The sequence below is a fragment of the Argiope bruennichi genome, chromosome 11, assembly GCF_947563725.1.
Source record: "Argiope bruennichi chromosome 11, qqArgBrue1.1, whole genome shotgun sequence".
Taxonomy (NCBI): domain Eukaryota; kingdom Metazoa; phylum Arthropoda; class Arachnida; order Araneae; family Araneidae; genus Argiope; species Argiope bruennichi.
Genome location: NC_079161.1, coordinates 32,696,113 through 32,715,017, shown reverse-complemented (window position 1 = coordinate 32,715,017; position 18,905 = coordinate 32,696,113). Strand labels below are relative to the sequence as shown.

General features: G+C 29.9%; 1 protein-coding gene across 2 annotated transcripts in view; it reads right to left on the bottom strand.

Moving 5' to 3' along the window:
* Positions 1-8,629: 8,629 nt before the first annotated feature.
* The window catches only part of LOC129956422 (Golgi-associated plant pathogenesis-related protein 1-like), a 55,340-nt gene continuing 45,064 nt past the window's right edge, over positions 8,630-18,905 (bottom strand). For both annotated transcript variants that reach the window (XM_056068301.1, XM_056068300.1), the window contains exons 2-4: positions 14,507-14,677; positions 11,223-11,345; positions 8,630-9,120 (exon numbers count right to left, since the gene is read on the bottom strand). In XM_056068301.1, the coding sequence (XP_055924276.1) occupies positions 8,900-9,120; positions 11,223-11,345; positions 14,507-14,677 (515 nt within the window). In that variant the 3' untranslated portion in view covers positions 8,630-8,899. The remainder of the gene's footprint in view (positions 9,121-11,222; positions 11,346-14,506; positions 14,678-18,905) is intronic.

The following is an 18,905-nucleotide window of genomic DNA, read 5'->3' as shown; positions in this document are numbered from 1 at the left end:
GATGGAAACTTAGAGAAATGTTATGTTTATTAATAAATTTATACAACTTGCAAAGTTACACAGCTCTAGCTACTAGTTTCTAACAAATTTTACTCGCTAGTTTCTAACAAATTTACACTCCAGTTTCTAATAAATTTACACATTAATTTCTAACAAACGTGCGCACTAGTTTCTAGCAAATTTTAGACACTAATTTCTAACAAATGTACATAATAATTTCTAACAAATGTACATAATAATTTCTAACAAATGTACATAATAATTTCTAACAAATGTACATAATAATTTCTAACAAATTTGCATACAAGTTTCTAACAAATTTACACACTGGTTTCTAACAAATTAACACACCAGTTCCTAACAAATTTTCATACCACATCTGACAGCAAGTTTAAGCTGTTAAAATAATGATATGAAATGTATAACTATTTAAATTTGTATCTTTGTTGTATGATAAAAATGATAAATATGAATTTAACGGAAATTGGAAATTTAAGCAAAAATAAATTGCATTTCTCGATGTTTGTTTTCAAAATAAAGCATAAGCCACCGGTATAACTGTTAGATTCTAAAATTTATTTAATCTGTTGCTAAGTCTAGCGAGTTACTGCAAGAAAAAAAATACAAATTTAGCGACAGTATCGTATTTTTTAATCTAATCAGAATATATTTTTAAATTTTTAGAAATAATAAATTTTGTGAAGAATAAAATCTTTTTTATATTTTTCTTAATTAAATTATCTGAAAGAAAATATATAAAAACAATTAACAATAATTGTTAAATTATAATGAAATTAAAAATCTGCATTCAGAAGACAAAGCAAAAAGTGCTTGTTCATTATCATATTATATTGTCATATTATAACCATATCAAACTTTAACTGGCGCCAGAAAATTGATTAAAGTGTCAAGCAGAATGAAGTAAAACTTTTCAAAGGAAATTTAAAATTCAATTCATGATGAAATAAATTTGTTAAATTTTAATATCAAATTCGAGTAAAGATGGGTTTACATTCAGCCTAACTCACCCAAAATTAAGAAACTTTTAATTATTTAATTAAATAGCAAAAATTAGGTTAATTCTTACATTTTTGGGCAATAACGTTGGAAATATTTATTGCACACAAATTATTTTTATACCAATTTAAAGATCAATAAATTGTTTTTTTAACAATACTAATTTCATTGTGGTGCAATTTATTTCTCTAATTTTAAGAAACTTTTCAAAATTTATTTTAAATATTATTTGCAACAATTTAATTCGAATCAATTTATTGCTTTATCAAATAAGAAAATTATAAAATCACCATCGTTTTAAACTACTCTAAATTTCTTTTATTTTTAAATATTTTCGGAATTTTTTTATAAATTTAAAAAGAATAAATTATAACTTTTTTTTAATTAGGTTAGAAAAATAACTGCCAATAAAATAATTTTAAAATTTCAATTAATTAAAAGTTAGGCAAGATATTGGCGTCTTACCTCAATATTTTTCGAAAATACAATCCCATTAAATCTATTTTTATACCACATTAAAGTTTTAAAAAATTACCTTTTCAATGACATAATCTTCATTTCCGTACGTTTTGTTTCATTCATACTAAATAAATTTCTCAAAATGAATTTTATGCACATTACACAACAATACTTTTTATTGCTGAAGTAGAAGAAAAAAAACTTTTAAAAGGCTGTTGCCAAAACACATTAGAGAATTCTGAAAGAACACTAAAAGAAAAATTTAAAAGCAGACGATTAACAATTTATATTAGAGAAACTATTCATTTGGTTTATTTTCGTGCTTTATGCGAAGTTTATTTAATTAATCGTCTGAAGACATTTATTAGAGCTTTTCTTACATTTCAATAATTCTGAATAAAATTTGTAGTATTTCCATGAAAGTATTAATAATTAATGAAATAAATCAGCTAATGAAAGTTTTTAGATGCAATCGATTTAAATTAAAATTAACTACTCTCTATGACGACTTTTTTTTTGATGATCCATAATATTGGTTCTATGTTTTTAAAACTATTTATATGGAATGTATTTATCAAAAAATTTCACATTGTTGGGAACTTTGATTAAATTTGTTGATTGAAAAATGTGAATTTAAAGAAAAGAATTTTTTAGAAGTAATTACGCGTGCAAACTAAAAAAAGTATTAATACTACGAACAAAACCGGAAGTGGGAAAAGAAAATCTTACGTGGGAGTTAATGTCCAAAGCATTTTTTTCCTAACAAATGGAAAAAACAAGTAATAGAAAGGTTTGATGGAACAATAGAAATAGTTTGAATTTCCTCATAACAAAGAAAACATAATTACGCATTTTTTGTCAAAATGAATTTTAGAAACTTATTAAAACTAGAGAAAAAAATGAATAGAAATAAAATTATAGCAGTGTAAAGATAATTTTTTGAAGTTTAAAATATTATGAAATTCATTCTAATGAGATAAGAGTTTCTAAAGATATAGCTGATAAATCAAAGAAATTTACTCCATTTGAAAACTTCCTAGTTAAACAGACTTTCACATATTGATGAATTTTTAACTCTCTTAACACCGAGAAATTTTAATTTAGTTGCTTTAAGATACGAAAAATTGACATTCAAACTACATCAGTTTTTCGAACGTTTTTGAATTTAATTTTGTTTTGTAACTAAATCTCAGAAAAAAATTTTTTAAATATATTTATCCCAATCCGTTTTTTAAAATATTATACTCATAAAGAATTTTTTTTATTTTTTAACTAAATAACAATAATAATAGCAACAAAAAAAAATCTTAAATAAATATTTAAGTAATTTAGGGGTTCAAAATGATCGAGCAATTGAATACAACTTCCAATTCCAAATAAATATAAGTCGGAACAAAATAGCCTTAGTAAATTTTTAACTCTCTAAACATCGAGTAATTTTGATTGAAGTGTTTTAAGATATGGAAAATTAACATTCAAAATGAATAAGGCGAAATTTTATGAATTCAGTTTGCTTTGGAACTGAATCTCTAAAATTTGAAAAAATATATTTATCCCAAGAATTTTTTTAAACATTATACAAATAAACATGAAATATTTTAATTTTGAACTAAACAATAAAAAAAACGCAAATAGATGTTTTTATCATAGAAAATTAAAATGATCAGACATTCGAATGCAACTTCCTACTCCAAATAAATATTAAATTGGAACAAAATAGTCTTAAAGTGCTGGACGTAGAGTTTAAAAAGTTCGACGGAACTCATTTGAAACGAAAATGCGACGTACGCCGCCCGTTAGAACAATAGAATTGTCATCCTTTCTCCCCCATCTGTTTCCTTATTAGGCGAAGGATGCAACTTTTTCATATGTGAGTAAATGGTGATTTGTGTAATCTTGTCTAATCACCAATTTGAGGTTTTGAATCATAACCCATGGCGCATGCGGTCGTACATTTATGACTGTCATGAGATAATTACTAAAAATATCCAAATGGTACTAGCTTTGGATAGCATAGAAGCCATTTAATGAGCACGGTTCTCACTGCATTTATTTAGAACAGAAGAAACATTTTTTATATTAAAGAGATTCTTTATTGCAGTTTTATTTTCTCCCTTACTAAGTATACAAAGAAAAAAAAATGAAATAATCTTATAATCCATTATCAGAATTTTGGAGACTCTAAGTATTAAAACTACGGTTTTAGATTTTTACTTTCTCGAATACATAGTATAGAGTAAATATATTAATCGTCAAAAAAAATCGAACTCCAGATTTTGACGAATCTCCACGATTTGAGACCTCCCAAGGTTCGAAAAACCCATTTCTAGAAAAAGTCCAAATGTGTGTGGCAAAGATAACACAAAAACGCTTTGAGCTAGACGATTGAAATCGGGTACTGTCTGTACACCTAATTTGCAAATTTTTATCAAATTTTGAGTAAAATCTGTCCAGAGGAAGTCCGTCTCTCCTGCTGTTCGAATGCAATTTAACACCGTAATTACAAAACTAAGAGAGCTGGATAAATAAAATTCGGTACACAGATTTAACATCTATAGTATAGATATCTATAAAATTTTGAACCAAATCCAACTACCAAGTTGACTGTCTGTCTGTCTCTGCTTTCATAAACATGTAAAGGCGGTGATTCAAAAACTCAATGACTTAAATATTTCAAATACAAGAGCAATGTTGTGACAAATTTTTATTTCAATGGGTTGAGAAAAATGCGTCTAAAACACAAATTTGATTTTTGAATACTATTAACGGATGCCAGGGATTGATTGTTCTGAAAGGTAAAATAAGTAAAATAAAACATAAGTGGGATTTTTTTTTTCAAAATTTGAATAAATAATCGAAAACTAAGTCGAAGCGATCCATCTGATCACTCGCTCTATGTAATTTGCGCAGCTTTCTTCCTTCATATAAATCTTTATTTTAACTCTTTTCTTGCAAGTCTTTAAAATAAAATCAATACGCCACTATAATAATATTGGGTGAAAAGTTTGCAGCTGCTCCAATTCCGGACGGTTCAACCATCTGATAACAAAAATATCACCAGCGTTGCTTAGAACATTGCTTCTTCTAAAACGTGTACTCATAGTTTAATACTGCTGGTGTGGAAAAGAATAACAAACATGAGCTCGTTTGTTTATGTATTCACAGCTTCGATTTCCTTGTTTTGTTTTGAAAAGTTTTTGAAAATGCGCGCCAAATCTGAAGGAAAAGAAACGTCTGTTGAAAACATGATTGCGACAATAGAATGTTGCTTAAAAATTAATAAAAATTCATTCAATAAAATGGGCAACGAAGAAAAAGAAAAAATTATGACCAAAAGGTTTTTATTCCTTGAAACTGTTAAACTTTTTAATTGGATTAGACTGACTCAAATATCTAGTTAGATAAATAAGAGGTAAGTTTCTTAATTAATCAATTTTTAAAATATCTTTTATTAAGTGCCTTAGTTCAGGAAGTGAATTTTCAAGTTTAAATCGATAATCGAAATATTTTTTCCTGTTACTTTATTTTTAGATTTTCAAATTCAGATAAAAATTTAAAACATATATATTTAGAACGATGTATTGCGATTTTGATATTAGCTAAATAGCTTCCAAACTAAAAACCAAAGTTGTAAATTTTCATCATCAATTGTAAAAGTAATTTTATTTATACCAGTGGGATATATGTACAATACTATTAATAATTTTTTACGAGCTCGGAATGACTATTCATTTTTAAAAAATCAAAGTGAAAAGTTAATATAACACATTTTTGTTCAAATGTACTTTGTCCGGCCATTTTATTTTGCATTAACAAGAACAAAATTTCTTCAATGTAAGCAGTTTATGTAGTTTCATTTTTTTTTCATTTTATTCATAAATTATGAGTATATTACTGAACAAACGCCCATCTATTGGGATCTTTTTTTCTGAATGAAGATTTTTTTAATTCAATGATAAATATGTGCTTTGGTCATTTTCAAATTTGCCTTTTTTTTTTTGTCCTATTTTGACTTTTTTTTCTGAAAAATTATGAGCTAACATACTGAACGTTCGTGACAGGAGATTGCCGTTTTAATGAACAAAATAGAAGTTATTGCATTAGAATTATAATTTCATTGAATTACGTTAAAAAATATTTATCCTAGTAATGGAATCCCAGTTCTTGCGCCAAATGTCATTTAATAATTTATTGCAATAAACACGAATACTCTATATTTAGAATGGTTACATTGTGGATTTTTTTCCTTCCATTTGCTCACTTTTACGATAATATTCCGCCGGTAAACAAAGCTTATATATTCATAAAATTATAATAAAATGAAATGCGGAATAATTTCACTAAATTTGAAACAACGTCAAGCAAGCAGATCTTGGAAATTAAATATTTTCGAAAAGTAAATTCATTAATCTTTATTTTCTCATTTAAGAAATTTAGAAAAAGCATTGTACGAACTTGACAGTTTAATGAATCTTGATGTTTTAAACTTTCTCGAGTTCAAAAAAACACATTTTTTTGCACTATATCTGTGACAAAGATAATTCAAAAATACTTTGAGTTAGACAAATAAAAATTGATATATGGTCTGTACACTAAATTTTCAGCGTCTTCCGTTTGGAGGAAGTCAGTATATCAGTTGTTATATCAGTCTGTTGTCATAGTTACAATTCTATGTTCGGGTACTTATTGCTAAATGCTAGGGATTAATCGCCAAAAAGGTGCCAAGAAAATTCACATGAAAGAGTTATTATTATCCCCGATTTATTAAATTACTAGACAATCCCCGATCTAAACTGCCCAAGAAACCTTTCCTCTACAATAGCTAGGCTACGTACTGGACATTTCAAAGGCATGAAGATCTCACGAACCAATATAAAATCCTATTCCATCTGCAAGTACTGTCCCCATTCGCAACTAATTCCAGATCATGTTTTTGACTGCCAGGCCATTATCGGTTCCTTTTTTCAACTTGGAGCACCCCCAATCGAAATCCTCCATAGCCATCGGGCTCCAGAACTTGCAGATCTTGTCACCAAGGCTTCTGGAGGACTCTAATCTTTTGCACTAGCACTGTATGCATAGACACGACAACAACAACATTAAAATGACTAAATTCATGCCAAAGATCTCTCTTTTGAAATTAATGTTCACTTCCAAGCCATACATGGTCTTATTTCAAATCCAACATTTTATGAAGAAGGAAGCATTTCTGTTGGTTTTAATTAACGGTTATATTGTGATAACCGTCTCCTCAGATTACTATTCGTTTATTATTAAAATGCATGCAAAAATGTATTACTTCAGGTGTAATATTATAAATTTACAAAAAAATTTATTAAAGTAAAATATAGCAGAGAATTAAAATTCATATCATTGAGAAGTTAATTATTTAAACTTTCAAATGGCACAAGTGGAATTTTGTTGCAATTATAATCTCAATATTAGCTATGAAAACTAACTCTGAATTAATGAATATAATTATAAAGTCTTAATTAAAAAATTTCGTTTAAATTATTATGCTGATATAGTATCTATAACAATAAATATCATGCACCAATATTAAAAATTGAGATGTTACATTAGTTTTTCGATGTTTCATACATCACATTGAGATGGGCCACGACATTTTTGAATGACCAGATGACAACAATTAAGTCAGCGTCCATCCCTCTAAACGTTTACACCAGCAATGATTCGTTTATCTCGAAGTAATTCAAACCATATAGTTTTTAATACCATTCTAACAAGCAACTCCTACCGGGGGGGGGGGCACCTCAAAAAATGAAGATGAGAAGCTTTCGGTATGGTAATTGGTTCTCGCTACCCTAGTGAGTACAGAAAAATGTGTGGGTTCGCTGCTTCCCATCGATAACGAGAAGTACTTCTCAGGGGGAAGGGTTGTACCATGGCCGTCGATGGCCCTTAGGTCTCAACCACAATTCCCGTCTATGTTGCTGTCGCGATGTTCCGGTCATTTAGTTTTATCCATATGACAGGTCAGAGTAGTCAATTCGTGATTGTAACTAGTAATACATCTTTGATAGTACTTATTAATAATTAAAGGATTGGCAGGAGAGATGGTATATTTCCATCAAAGAGTGAACAACCTGTCAACATTTTTAAGAATGTTTCGGTTAACCGAATTGAGGGTGATTTTTTTTTTATCTTAACCAAGTATATACTGGCCATGGCATATTTTCTGTGAATCAAAGTCTTTTCTTTCACCAAAGTTCGATTTCTCAGTGTGGCACCGAAGAAGGATCTATAAATCACGTCATCAAAGCCTGTGCATCATGGCAAGAACACAGACTCAGACGGTCAAGAAACCGGATCTCTCTTAAAGTCGAAGAACTTAAAAATTCCAGTCATTAAATTTTCTTTTCGGGACATTTTGCCAAATCTTTTAAATTTAGCTCTCTCCTAATGTAAAAAATTAACACAATGTAAAAGTTTTAAGCATTTTTAACGTTTCATTACTTAATATGTAATGTAAAATGTAATGTTTTTTTCTCTTTTCTGCATAAATAAGCATTTTCTCTAGAGGGTTCTTTATTGTTTGCAAGAGTCCAATGTCATCAAATGTAGATTGTTTCTTAGTGCTAGGTGACTTCGGCAGATTCAAGTTTCCCGCATGGCCTTTGGCTAGGTCGGGATATCACAGTATCTTTGATAGTACCTTGAACCAACAACTGGCCACTTCTGCAGCAAGACTCGGTAATAAGTCGTTGCAATCCATTATATGTGTGATGAACGGTTGCAATAAAGGTAGACAAATAGTTTCAGAATAATTTATTTCCACAAGTGGAGTCAAAATATAATTTAGAAATACATCACTATAAACGTCATAATTACACTATAAAATACTCATAAGTAAATATACAATATTGACAAACATTTCTCATGATTTTAAATACACAATGAATGCAGTTTAGCTTGCAAAAATGATGAATGTTGCAATATAAAATAAGTTTGAACTCGATAAATTGACTTTTTAGTCTAGTCTAGTCTAGTCTATGAAGGCGATCCACGTGCATAGGCACAATTCAAATTTTCCAAAAGAGATTCAAACCTTTTCATACTAAAATTTAAGAACACAACTACGCTTTAAAAATTAAAATAAGCTTTGCTCACAATAGCACAGTTTTTTTAGCACAATGTATGTATTAAAATACAATTTTGGCCATAAATAATTACAAACCTCATACTTTCCAGGCGACAAATGTCAATCTTTAGTCAATCTACAAACTATCCTCTTATGAAACCCAAGTTAAAACTCGGAACTTCAGCTCTCGCGGTTACATACTAAGAGTTCGTTTATTTACATCTAAAATAAACACTATGGTCTTTTTCTTCTCGGTGTCGGAGTTTATTGCATTGTCAAAGATTTTATGTTCGATATATACATGCAGCGATTCTTGCAGATTTATCGTCTGTTTATATTTTTACGCATGTTAACGTTATTATCAGGAACTACTTTCTTCTGCGGCGGCAGAACGTTGCGTTCGAATTCACCGGGCATGTTGTTGTTGCCAGCAGGTCTGTAATTGACGACGACGTAAGCTTTATTTTGTCCCGGGACTTTGGCAACACCAACTCCAATTTCTGTAGTGCTTTTCCACAACAACTGCGAGACGTGATAGGCACCTAAAATGAAAGTGGAACAATTTTTATTCCAAAAAAAACTCAAAATGAAAAAAAGCACATTCATTCACTGAATACTTCAACTGATATTATTAGTTCTCCAATTGGCCTATGGATCACATTTCCTCATTGGATACCAATTCCATTGAACTGTAGCGGGTTTATTTATGGTTTCAAATTACAATGTTAACCAGTATCCGATAGAAAGCTTCGGTAAAACTTTCAATAAATCACCAATAGATGACGTAATAATGACGTCATTCAGTCACCAGTTAATGACGTCATATGCAATTCTATGCGCTTTTGTACTAAAAAAAGAGCTCCATTAAATTGCCGAAATTTGCTTTAACTTTGGAGCTCTTATATGGAACATAGACTAGCTACATTCCAAACTAATTCTATTTAAACGCATCAGTTGCTTCTAAATTCATTAAAATATTAACCAATTGTGCTATTTAAAAAAAAACTTAGTGATATCTAATTTCACATTGCTTATTTTAGTACACAAATGGCATTTACTATAGAAATTGTCGGTATTTTTCCCAAGGAGGTTTAAAGTCAACAGTGGCATATTGATATCACATAATCATTAAATCATGTCGCAGCTAAGCTGAGAATACCTGGAAGATATGATTAAGGCAAAAATGATGTACAATTATTTGTTAATATTGACTTATCGACCAGAATCTAATGTCTACGAAAATATATATTTTTTACTATTCCCGAATATAAAGAGTCGCAATTGTTAAATACGGGATCCATTAATATTTTAATGGATCTCTGCGTTTTACACTTGCCCTGAATTTGAAAATTATGTTTTTAGAATTGTATCCGTTTTTCTGCCTATGAATACGCAAACAAAGTATATAAAAAACACTAAATTGATAAATAAAGCACACTATATAGTTTTTATATCAAAAGTGTAGATCAAATTTCAAACCTAATTCGTAAAGTAAAAGAACTTTTTTTAAATGTATTCTAGAATTTTCTCCACTACATGTAAAAACAAAATACCAGACGTATCATAGTATAAGTGTTGTTTTTAATGTATACATTTTCATTTACGACTATGAAAATCATTATTACATTTTTGTCATCGCGCTTGCATTGTCCTTCATTGAAATTATATGCGTTTTGAGTATGAAGATTAATACAAATACTGTTCGTTTCAGTATTCTGAGACGACTTCTTTTCGACGATTCTATCTCATTAAGGGGAGAGACGCGGAAGGATGAGCGCATTTCGGGAATTTTTCGTCATTCTTTGAACTTGATTTCGCCCTTTTGGATACTTTTTTTGTTCAATTTTTTTTCACATATGTGAGTATCGTGTCGTTTCTAACCATATTATTTTAATTCAATCCGCGAGCAATTCCAGTTTATTTTATTATTAAATGTAAACATCCCCTCCTTTCATTTTTTTTCTCCCGCTCCTATTTTGCCGAATTAAACTCATCCTAACGCATGCGCAAAAGCGCAGAGGGTTTGAGAATCCATTGTCAAGCAATAGTAACATTGAATTTTAAGAAAGCGTAAATATCGTTTTACTTCCAAATCTGAAACTTGATTCTCGGCTTTCAAAACGAAAAACAATAGTGGAAAATCATTAATAAAAAAGTTTGTTTCACTTGTTTATATTTTCGTATTCAGTATTTTTCCTGAAACCAGTCGGAAAGATTCAGTTGCACAACACATAACCATTATTATTGTAACTTTTGACTACGTGCTATAATCTTATTTTTAAAAAAATACAAAAAAATTTGGAGGGGGGATTATTTTTAAAAATTTCATTGGCAATTATTTATGATTATGTCACATGGTTAGTAAGTACTTGCAGCAGAAAATGCAAAACTTGTAACTAAAAATAATGAATAATTAATCAAATATTCATTATATCTGTACACGGTAGAAAGAGTTCATACCAATAATTAATTTCTTCCCACTAAATTTAAAATATTTAATTGATGCATTAAATTTCTGTTACAATTTTAACAAGCCGCTGATAAAAAGTTAAATATTTCAGGTTAGTAATTATTTAGATTTCAATTTTAGTCCCCCCCCCTTTTTTTTTTATCTTATATAAAATGGAAATTTGAAACAATTTACCTCTTTTCCATCCAGGTTTGTTGTAGTTATAGTTGTTGATTTCTTTGTACCATTCTTTCACTATCTGTTCGCCCTTCTTTGTAGATTGATCCAAGTCGACTAGTGTGATATTTTCTCCAAGGCCTGCAAATTAAAGACAGAGGTATATCATCTAAAAAAGACATAATTTTTCGAAGATCTAAAACAACCTATGAAATTTGTAATATCGATTATCAGTTAGCCTACATAAATTATATATAATGATTAATTTAAAATATCAATTATATGGAGAAAAGAAACATGCGTTAGTTCTTGTAAATTAGCAACAAATGCAGTTTGAATTTGTGAAAACATCTGCAATTCCTTAGAGATACTAGACACAAAATGATACGTTTTTAGCCCAAATCGATCCTGTCCCTCCCCTTCCCTCATGGTAAACCAAAACAAATTAAATATTAATTTTGTATAAAATACTAGCGGCCGTTGGCTACCAGTTTGCTTGCCTAGATTATTGGGGTTTTAAGCTGTTAATTATTATGGGACCCATTTCTTTAAAAAATATTTCCCATAGTAATTTATATGACTAAAACATAAGAATTCAATGAATCAGTTTACTCCAAATTAAAAATTGTCTATATTACAATATAAAAGTGGAAATGAAAGTCTTAGTGCTGATTTATTGATTGACAAAATCAAATGCTTGAATGTTTTGCTGGAGAGTTTGAATTCCATAATATCATTTAAAAACATTGTTTCAGATAGTGTATCAAACTGAATTAAAAATATTATCAAAGTTAAATGAAAAACGATACGAAAATGATATTCATACAATTAAAAAGGTAATTTTTATTCATAAGATAATGCAAAAGGAATTTTTATACGATAATTGCTTTAAAAGATTAGTATCAATTTCCGTAAGCAAGTCATAATGATTACGGCTAGATTTACGATTAATATACGGATGCCAAAATTTATACATTTTGAAGCGATTTCTCGACAAATATAATTGTGATAATTTTTTATTGCAATTTTAAAAGCCGTTTGTTATTTCTAGAATACACTCAAGAGTACAGGCGTTTATAAAGCTTGAGGACGATTGGCACGGTTTTGAAGCGCTTGGCGAAAAACCGTACATTAATCTTAAGTCTTACTACGATCTGGTAACGGTTAAGCCTATTTTTGCACTTGAATGAACTTTTTATTTGAAGCCTATTTCTTGACTTCTTTTATATCTTCTTTCCTCTGATTAAATGTCCCCTTTGATGAAATATGGCGAACTATATTCAGAAAACGTTTAATGATATTTTGCAGCTCCATTAATTAGCTAAACGATGCGTTTGATTCAGTACAGCTTTAAAAATGTTTAATAAATGAAGTAATCTGAAATTGGCCTGACGTTTTGTTTATATTTGACCATTGCCTTCAATAATTAGTCAAAAAGCTCGATTTTTGTGCCACGTACGTTAGCGATATATTATATATTATAGATTGTTGACTAAAATAAAAACATTCAAATTTTAGAAGATGAAAAGAAAATTGCATATTGTTGCTTGAAGTACGATTTTGTCACACGTTACCTACTTGCCCTGCCATCAGGCGAATTACCATAATGAAAAGATAGTACTTATATAAAATTTTGAAATATTTTACATTTATTTTCCAAAATATTTTTCGTTTTTTAACTGATTTTTATGCAATACTCATCGTAGCATTTTATCTGTCAACAAATTTACGGAGTTTTTTTTCGTGTAATGTCCTATATTTGTGAAAATTTAATTCAATGCAATCGTAAACTAGTTTCACAATGAGCGTGACAGAACTATTTCTTGCAAAGTTATGTATTGAGAGTTGTTGACAAAAGCATCGGGCTAAAATTCGGGAAAACAAAATGCGCACTAACATTGCGACAATAAAGTTTAAGAGCCCTACAGAGACGAAATGTCAGCGAACACTCTTAAGGTCCAGGATGACATTTTCTTGCGGTTATCTTTGGCGGTAAGCCATGCTAACTCGAGATGAATGCCACAACTCGGAAAAACAGAAAGTTCAAACAACTGTATATTATGAAAAGACGAAAATTGCTCGAGTTTTCGCCCGCAAAGCTTTTTACCCTCAGTTTCATAAATTCTCTTGTCTGTTCAATTATTAAAAAAAAAATGCTTTCTATTGAATCCATGTCGTATATTAATTTTGTTTTTTGGCAACAACTCATTCAGCGAAAAAGTATACGCAATTCCAACTATACACAATTTTGGAAATTACCTGGTAGGTATACGATGAAAAAAACCCGATACACTGGATAAAAGAAAACACTTTAATCTATGAAGCACTTTTAGCAAAACACATCAGAAATACACACAAAGACGGTACTTGCAGAAATCTCCAACATATTAGAAAAACGCAAATCACTAAATAGCATTATAGCATTAATATTTCAATTAATTAACGGAGAACTTGGTTAAGTTTAGTTTAATTATATTAACGTCCCGTTGTAAAGCAACACTAGGGCTATTTTGGGACGGACCTCGTCATTTTGAACCGTGGTCAGATGACGAGGACGACCACCTGATCTGAGCATCAGCGGGAGAACCAAATTTCATATATTTATGAACTATTGCGGCCGATAGTTCATAACTATGTTGTGTTTACGAACTATGTTTCTGAAAGTACAGACCGACAGACAATCAACCCATAATTGGATTTGGCTCAAATCTTGATAGACACTTGCATACTCGTTTACACCGATTCTAAATCTGTGCACCAAATTTTATACATCCAGCTCTCCGTTTTGTAGCTATCGTATTAACTTATACTCGAACAGTCAGACGGACTTCATCTGAACGGATTTTCTTCAAACTTTGATAGAAATCTACACATTTGGTGTAACTACAATATACAGAATTTCATCTATCTAGCTGAAAACCAGACAGACGGAAGGACATTTTCCACAAATGTGTTTTTCTAACTCTGGGAAGTCTAAAGCGTTGAGAGCCCAAATTTCGAGTTTGAATTTTTTGACGGTTATTATATTTTCTCTGTATTACATATACGAAAAAATAAAGTATTTTTTTAATGTATTAATAAAAAGGGATTCAAAAAGATTGGATAATAAGTGTGCATCCCAACTTTTTTTGATTTAAAGTAAACCGAAGTAACTCGATAAACGAGAGTGGACAGTTCCACAGATAACCCTTACATTTATTAAATAAATCTATTTTCCACTCTAATAATAAGCGTGTGATATGTGTCACCAAATGGCTTAAATTCATGGTTTGATAGCACTCAAACGCTACTACTAGAAGTACCTGGATTTTCGCTGTACTGCAGGAAACCCTTTTCTGCCAACTTCTCCGCCCACCCCTGGGCTATGCTGCTAAGCTCCTCGGACATCATCAAAGGCGGACAGCCGTGCATTGTCCGGTAATTATTGTGAGCGTTGAAGGTATCCCGCTTGATGTCTAGCATTTCCAACGAGCCTGCAACGAAAACAGATTAAATGAAGTTGAACATCAGATGAATAATTACGTGCTTCAAATGCTAAAAATGATTTTACCCAGAATATAATGTAAAATTTGATTTAAAATGCATCAAAACATTGATTTAAAATGGAAGACAATGCGACTTCAAAGTTTATGGACAAAAGAATCAAGGGTTTTACTTAAAAAATTATTAACATGTTTATAAACTAAGTTACTGTCTGTAACTTCCGATGTATATGATGAGAAAAAAAAAATCATTCAAGATGATTTAAAGCTAGAACTACCAGATTTGGCATGTAATTGCCCTTCTTGGGTGGTAGATGCTCGCCAAGAGAGAATTAAAAATTCATTCAACTTTCAACTAAGTATAAGTTAATCGAAATTTTAAAACTTTAGCCTCGGTACCTTCATAGTATATTGTTAAAAAATCATATTTGCACCATTTTAAAGTTTACAAAACTTCAGTACTACAGTATTTGTCTCTAAATTTTTAAATACTTTTCAAATATAATTTACAATACATTTCAGTGTTTTACTACTAACTTTTTTTTTTAATCAATGATTTCACAACACTATAAAATACATTTTTTCAATAATTATATATCTCTGCTATATAAATACTGTTCTTTCAGTATCTCGAGAAGACCACTTTTCGATGATTATATCTCGTTAAGTTGCGAGACGCGAAAGGGTGAGCTACTTCCGGAATTCGTCATTCCTTGACCTTGATTTTCACCACATTGGATACTTTTTCGTTGGTTTTTTGTGTATGCGAGTGTCGTGCCGTTTCTGATTGTACTATTTTATTTTTACTCAAAAATGCCAATTGATTGCTTATGTAATTAGTTCAAGTGGGAAACAGTTTTTGAAAACGGTACGAAGAATACCTCCTACAATATCATTAAATGTAAACGAAATTATCTACTGTTGTTACTTTCAAAATGTTATCAAAAACTTCATTAGCAAGAAAGTAGCTTTTTAACCCTTTCTAGGGCCGTGGGAAGTATGCTTCCCACCAAATTTATCAATATTTGTATGAAATTATGTAGGTTCGCATAAGTTCTGACAAACCTTTTTAGAAAGACAGAAACTTAGATGCTTCAGTTCTTTATCTCACACAAAATGATGTGTCTTGATTTGTCACTTAATTATTAACCAAATTAGTTAATTAATCGAATTAAATTCATCTAATAAGCTAAATGAATCCCTTTTCTTATTCTAATTTCAAGCCTAAATATATTTTACCATAATATGACTAGTAAAAAATGGCCCTTTAAAGGGTCAATATATAAATTATTAGCAATCGTCCATTTATTCATAATAATTTAATGTTTAAGCCACTTACATTTACATAATACCTTCTCTTAAGTATTTTATTGTGAATTTGTATTTTTTACTGACAATGTTACGAGTTACCTGCAGTTTTCACGTCTTCTAAGTCCGCGTATAAGTACCTCTTTAACCTTTACCTTTATTGAAGTAAGGTGTCATGTAAATGTAAGTAATGTGAGCTTCTCCTTTCGCATATCCTATAATTTCTCTCAACTGAATAAATGCATCCTGACGCATGCATGAAAGTGCGGAGGGAAAAAATTTGGAAATGACCAGAAAAATTAAATTTAAAATATTATCATGTTTCTAAATTTCGCACTACTGGCTAAAGTCTCCTTTAATTTCTTTTCGTCAAAATTTTCACCATTTTTTTAAATAACATTTAAAAAAACAATATTGGCTTTGACAACTTATTAAAAATTTACAATGCAATTTTAAGATTTTAAAACATTGCCTTTTTCAGTTTCACATTTATTTTGAAAAATTCATTATTTTATGATATTTATTGGAGCGTATGCGAGAAAGTTTGTGGGAGATTTCTTCCTCATCTTGGAAAATAAATCGATTGAAATTAAAAGATACAGACAAGAGTGTGACCTTTGCAAATAATTGAAGGAAATACAAGAACTTTTTTATAGAATAAAAATTTATATGAAAGACACTTTTATAAATAAGAAATGCTTTGTTTTAAATTTCTATATTCATAAAATACTTCAGCGCTTTCAAAATAATCTAATCTTAGAATAAGTGTCAAATTAACTTCACGTTATCAGAGCAGTGAGCTTTATATTTCCGGAAGGGGTAGAGGGTGGGAGAATCTATAGAAATAAGTCAGAAAAGTTTTCCCCTTTCTTTTAAATGGAGAATATAGAGTATACGACTTTTGAAACCAGAATTTCACATTTTTAACACAGGATTATTTTGGAAGAAAAAAAATAAGCAAGCATATAAGCAAGAGGCTTAGTAATCTGGACTAGTTTGCTATGGAAACCACGGCAGGCTTTAAGCAGTCTTATGGAACATACAAGGATTTAGTTTCATGTTTCTCGAAAAACCAATATTTCCTTAGAAGATAGTTCTAAAATTCATAAATATGAGCTGAAAAATCTTGCTTCCTCCCCCCCCCCCTGTAGATTTCAGAAAGAAAAAAAAAAAGCGATTCTTATCAGAAAGGAATTTATCAAACTAGAATGGAAGCCGAGGACGTTATTCTTCAGGAGTTTTGTTATGTAGTAGAAGTGCAGCACGTTTTTCTATGAAAAGAATATATTCCCTCGAATTCTCAAAAGCATTACCGGATCTTCTCGATTTTCCCCATTACATGGGAATCTCAAAGGAATTTTTCCCCTTCTATAAGGGAAAATGTTTTATTCCGGGGAATTTATTTCTTGATCGTGCAGTTGTCGAACATGCAAGATTTTAAAATCGAAGACTAGTGCAGTATATGGTCAAAGGAGGGCTTTTGTATCAATAAACAAAAAAACTTAAAGCTGAAGAAATGAGAAAACTTTTCATCTTTTTTTCTGCTTCTAATACTGTTCATTTCAGTATTTGAAGTATTAATGGAGATTTAATAAATGCAAATTTAATTTACGATTTTCCTATCCATATTTCAAAGAATTTATATAAATTACAATAAAAAAAGCACAAAGTTGGCCATAATCATGAAGTTTTGGTCAAAATTAAAATGCTCGTGTAAAAATGGCTGTTTTCACAAGATATCAAAAAAAATTAATACTAAGATTTCCCAAGCAAATTTTATAATATACGTGGTCAATGGAAAAAAAATATTAAGATTTCCAAATTTTGGAAAACAATCACGCTGTCCACAAAGCGCTTAGAAATAATTCGCAGGAGAGACTTCATTCAACTACTCGCATCTCTAGGCTCATCTTTTTAATTCGTTTCAGGTTTTTTAGCCACTGTGTTTGCATGAGACGTTCTAGAACATACTGCGGAATTCGAGTCTTTATTCGAGTTATAGATATATACATTTTTTATGTTAAACCTGCTTACCCAATTTTCTCCATCGAATTCTGATCGTTTTGTAGTTAATAATATAACTTATATTGAACAACGGGGCTGATAGAATTCCTTTGCATGGGTTTCACTCAAAATTTGATAGAAATCTACTAGTTTAATGTATAGATCATATACCAAATTCCACCCATCTACTAAAAGTGTTTGCTAGCTTTAATAATATAACTCAAAATAGTTCAAGCAAATAGTTGTCTAGTAATAGAATTTCAGTCATGGCTTGAAAGGAATTTGCAACTCGCATAGACTTTTGATCACTTTGACTAAACTCAATTTAATAAAGACGAAAAATTTGAAAAATGTAACATATAAGAGGAAGTTTATAGTTTTAAAATAAGCAAAAGAAAAATGAAATTTTCTTTATTATTCTATCACTAAAATACATGCAAATATTCTCTTAAAATAGCATTATAAAATGTATTATTCAATAAAAATGAATATTTGAATGTCTTAGACATATTTTAATGACTTTCATAAAACGATGCTTTAACCCTTTAAAGGGCCATTTTTTTTCTAGTCATATTACGTAAAAATATTTTTAGGCTTGAAATAACAATAAAAGAGATTCATTTAGCTTATTAGATAAATTTAATTTGATTAATTAATTTGGTTAATTAATAATTAAGTAACAAATCAAGACGTCATTTTGTGTAAGTTAAAGAACTAAAGCATCTAAGTTTGTCTTTCTAAAAACATTTGTCAGAACTTATGCCAAACTACATAATTTCATTCAAAGATTGATAAATTTGGTGGGAAGCGTACTTCCCACGGCCCTAGAAAGGGTTAAATTAGATTTAAAAATCGTTGAAGTGTTCCATAAGTCAATTTTTGAGAATAGTACATAGAACTGATATCA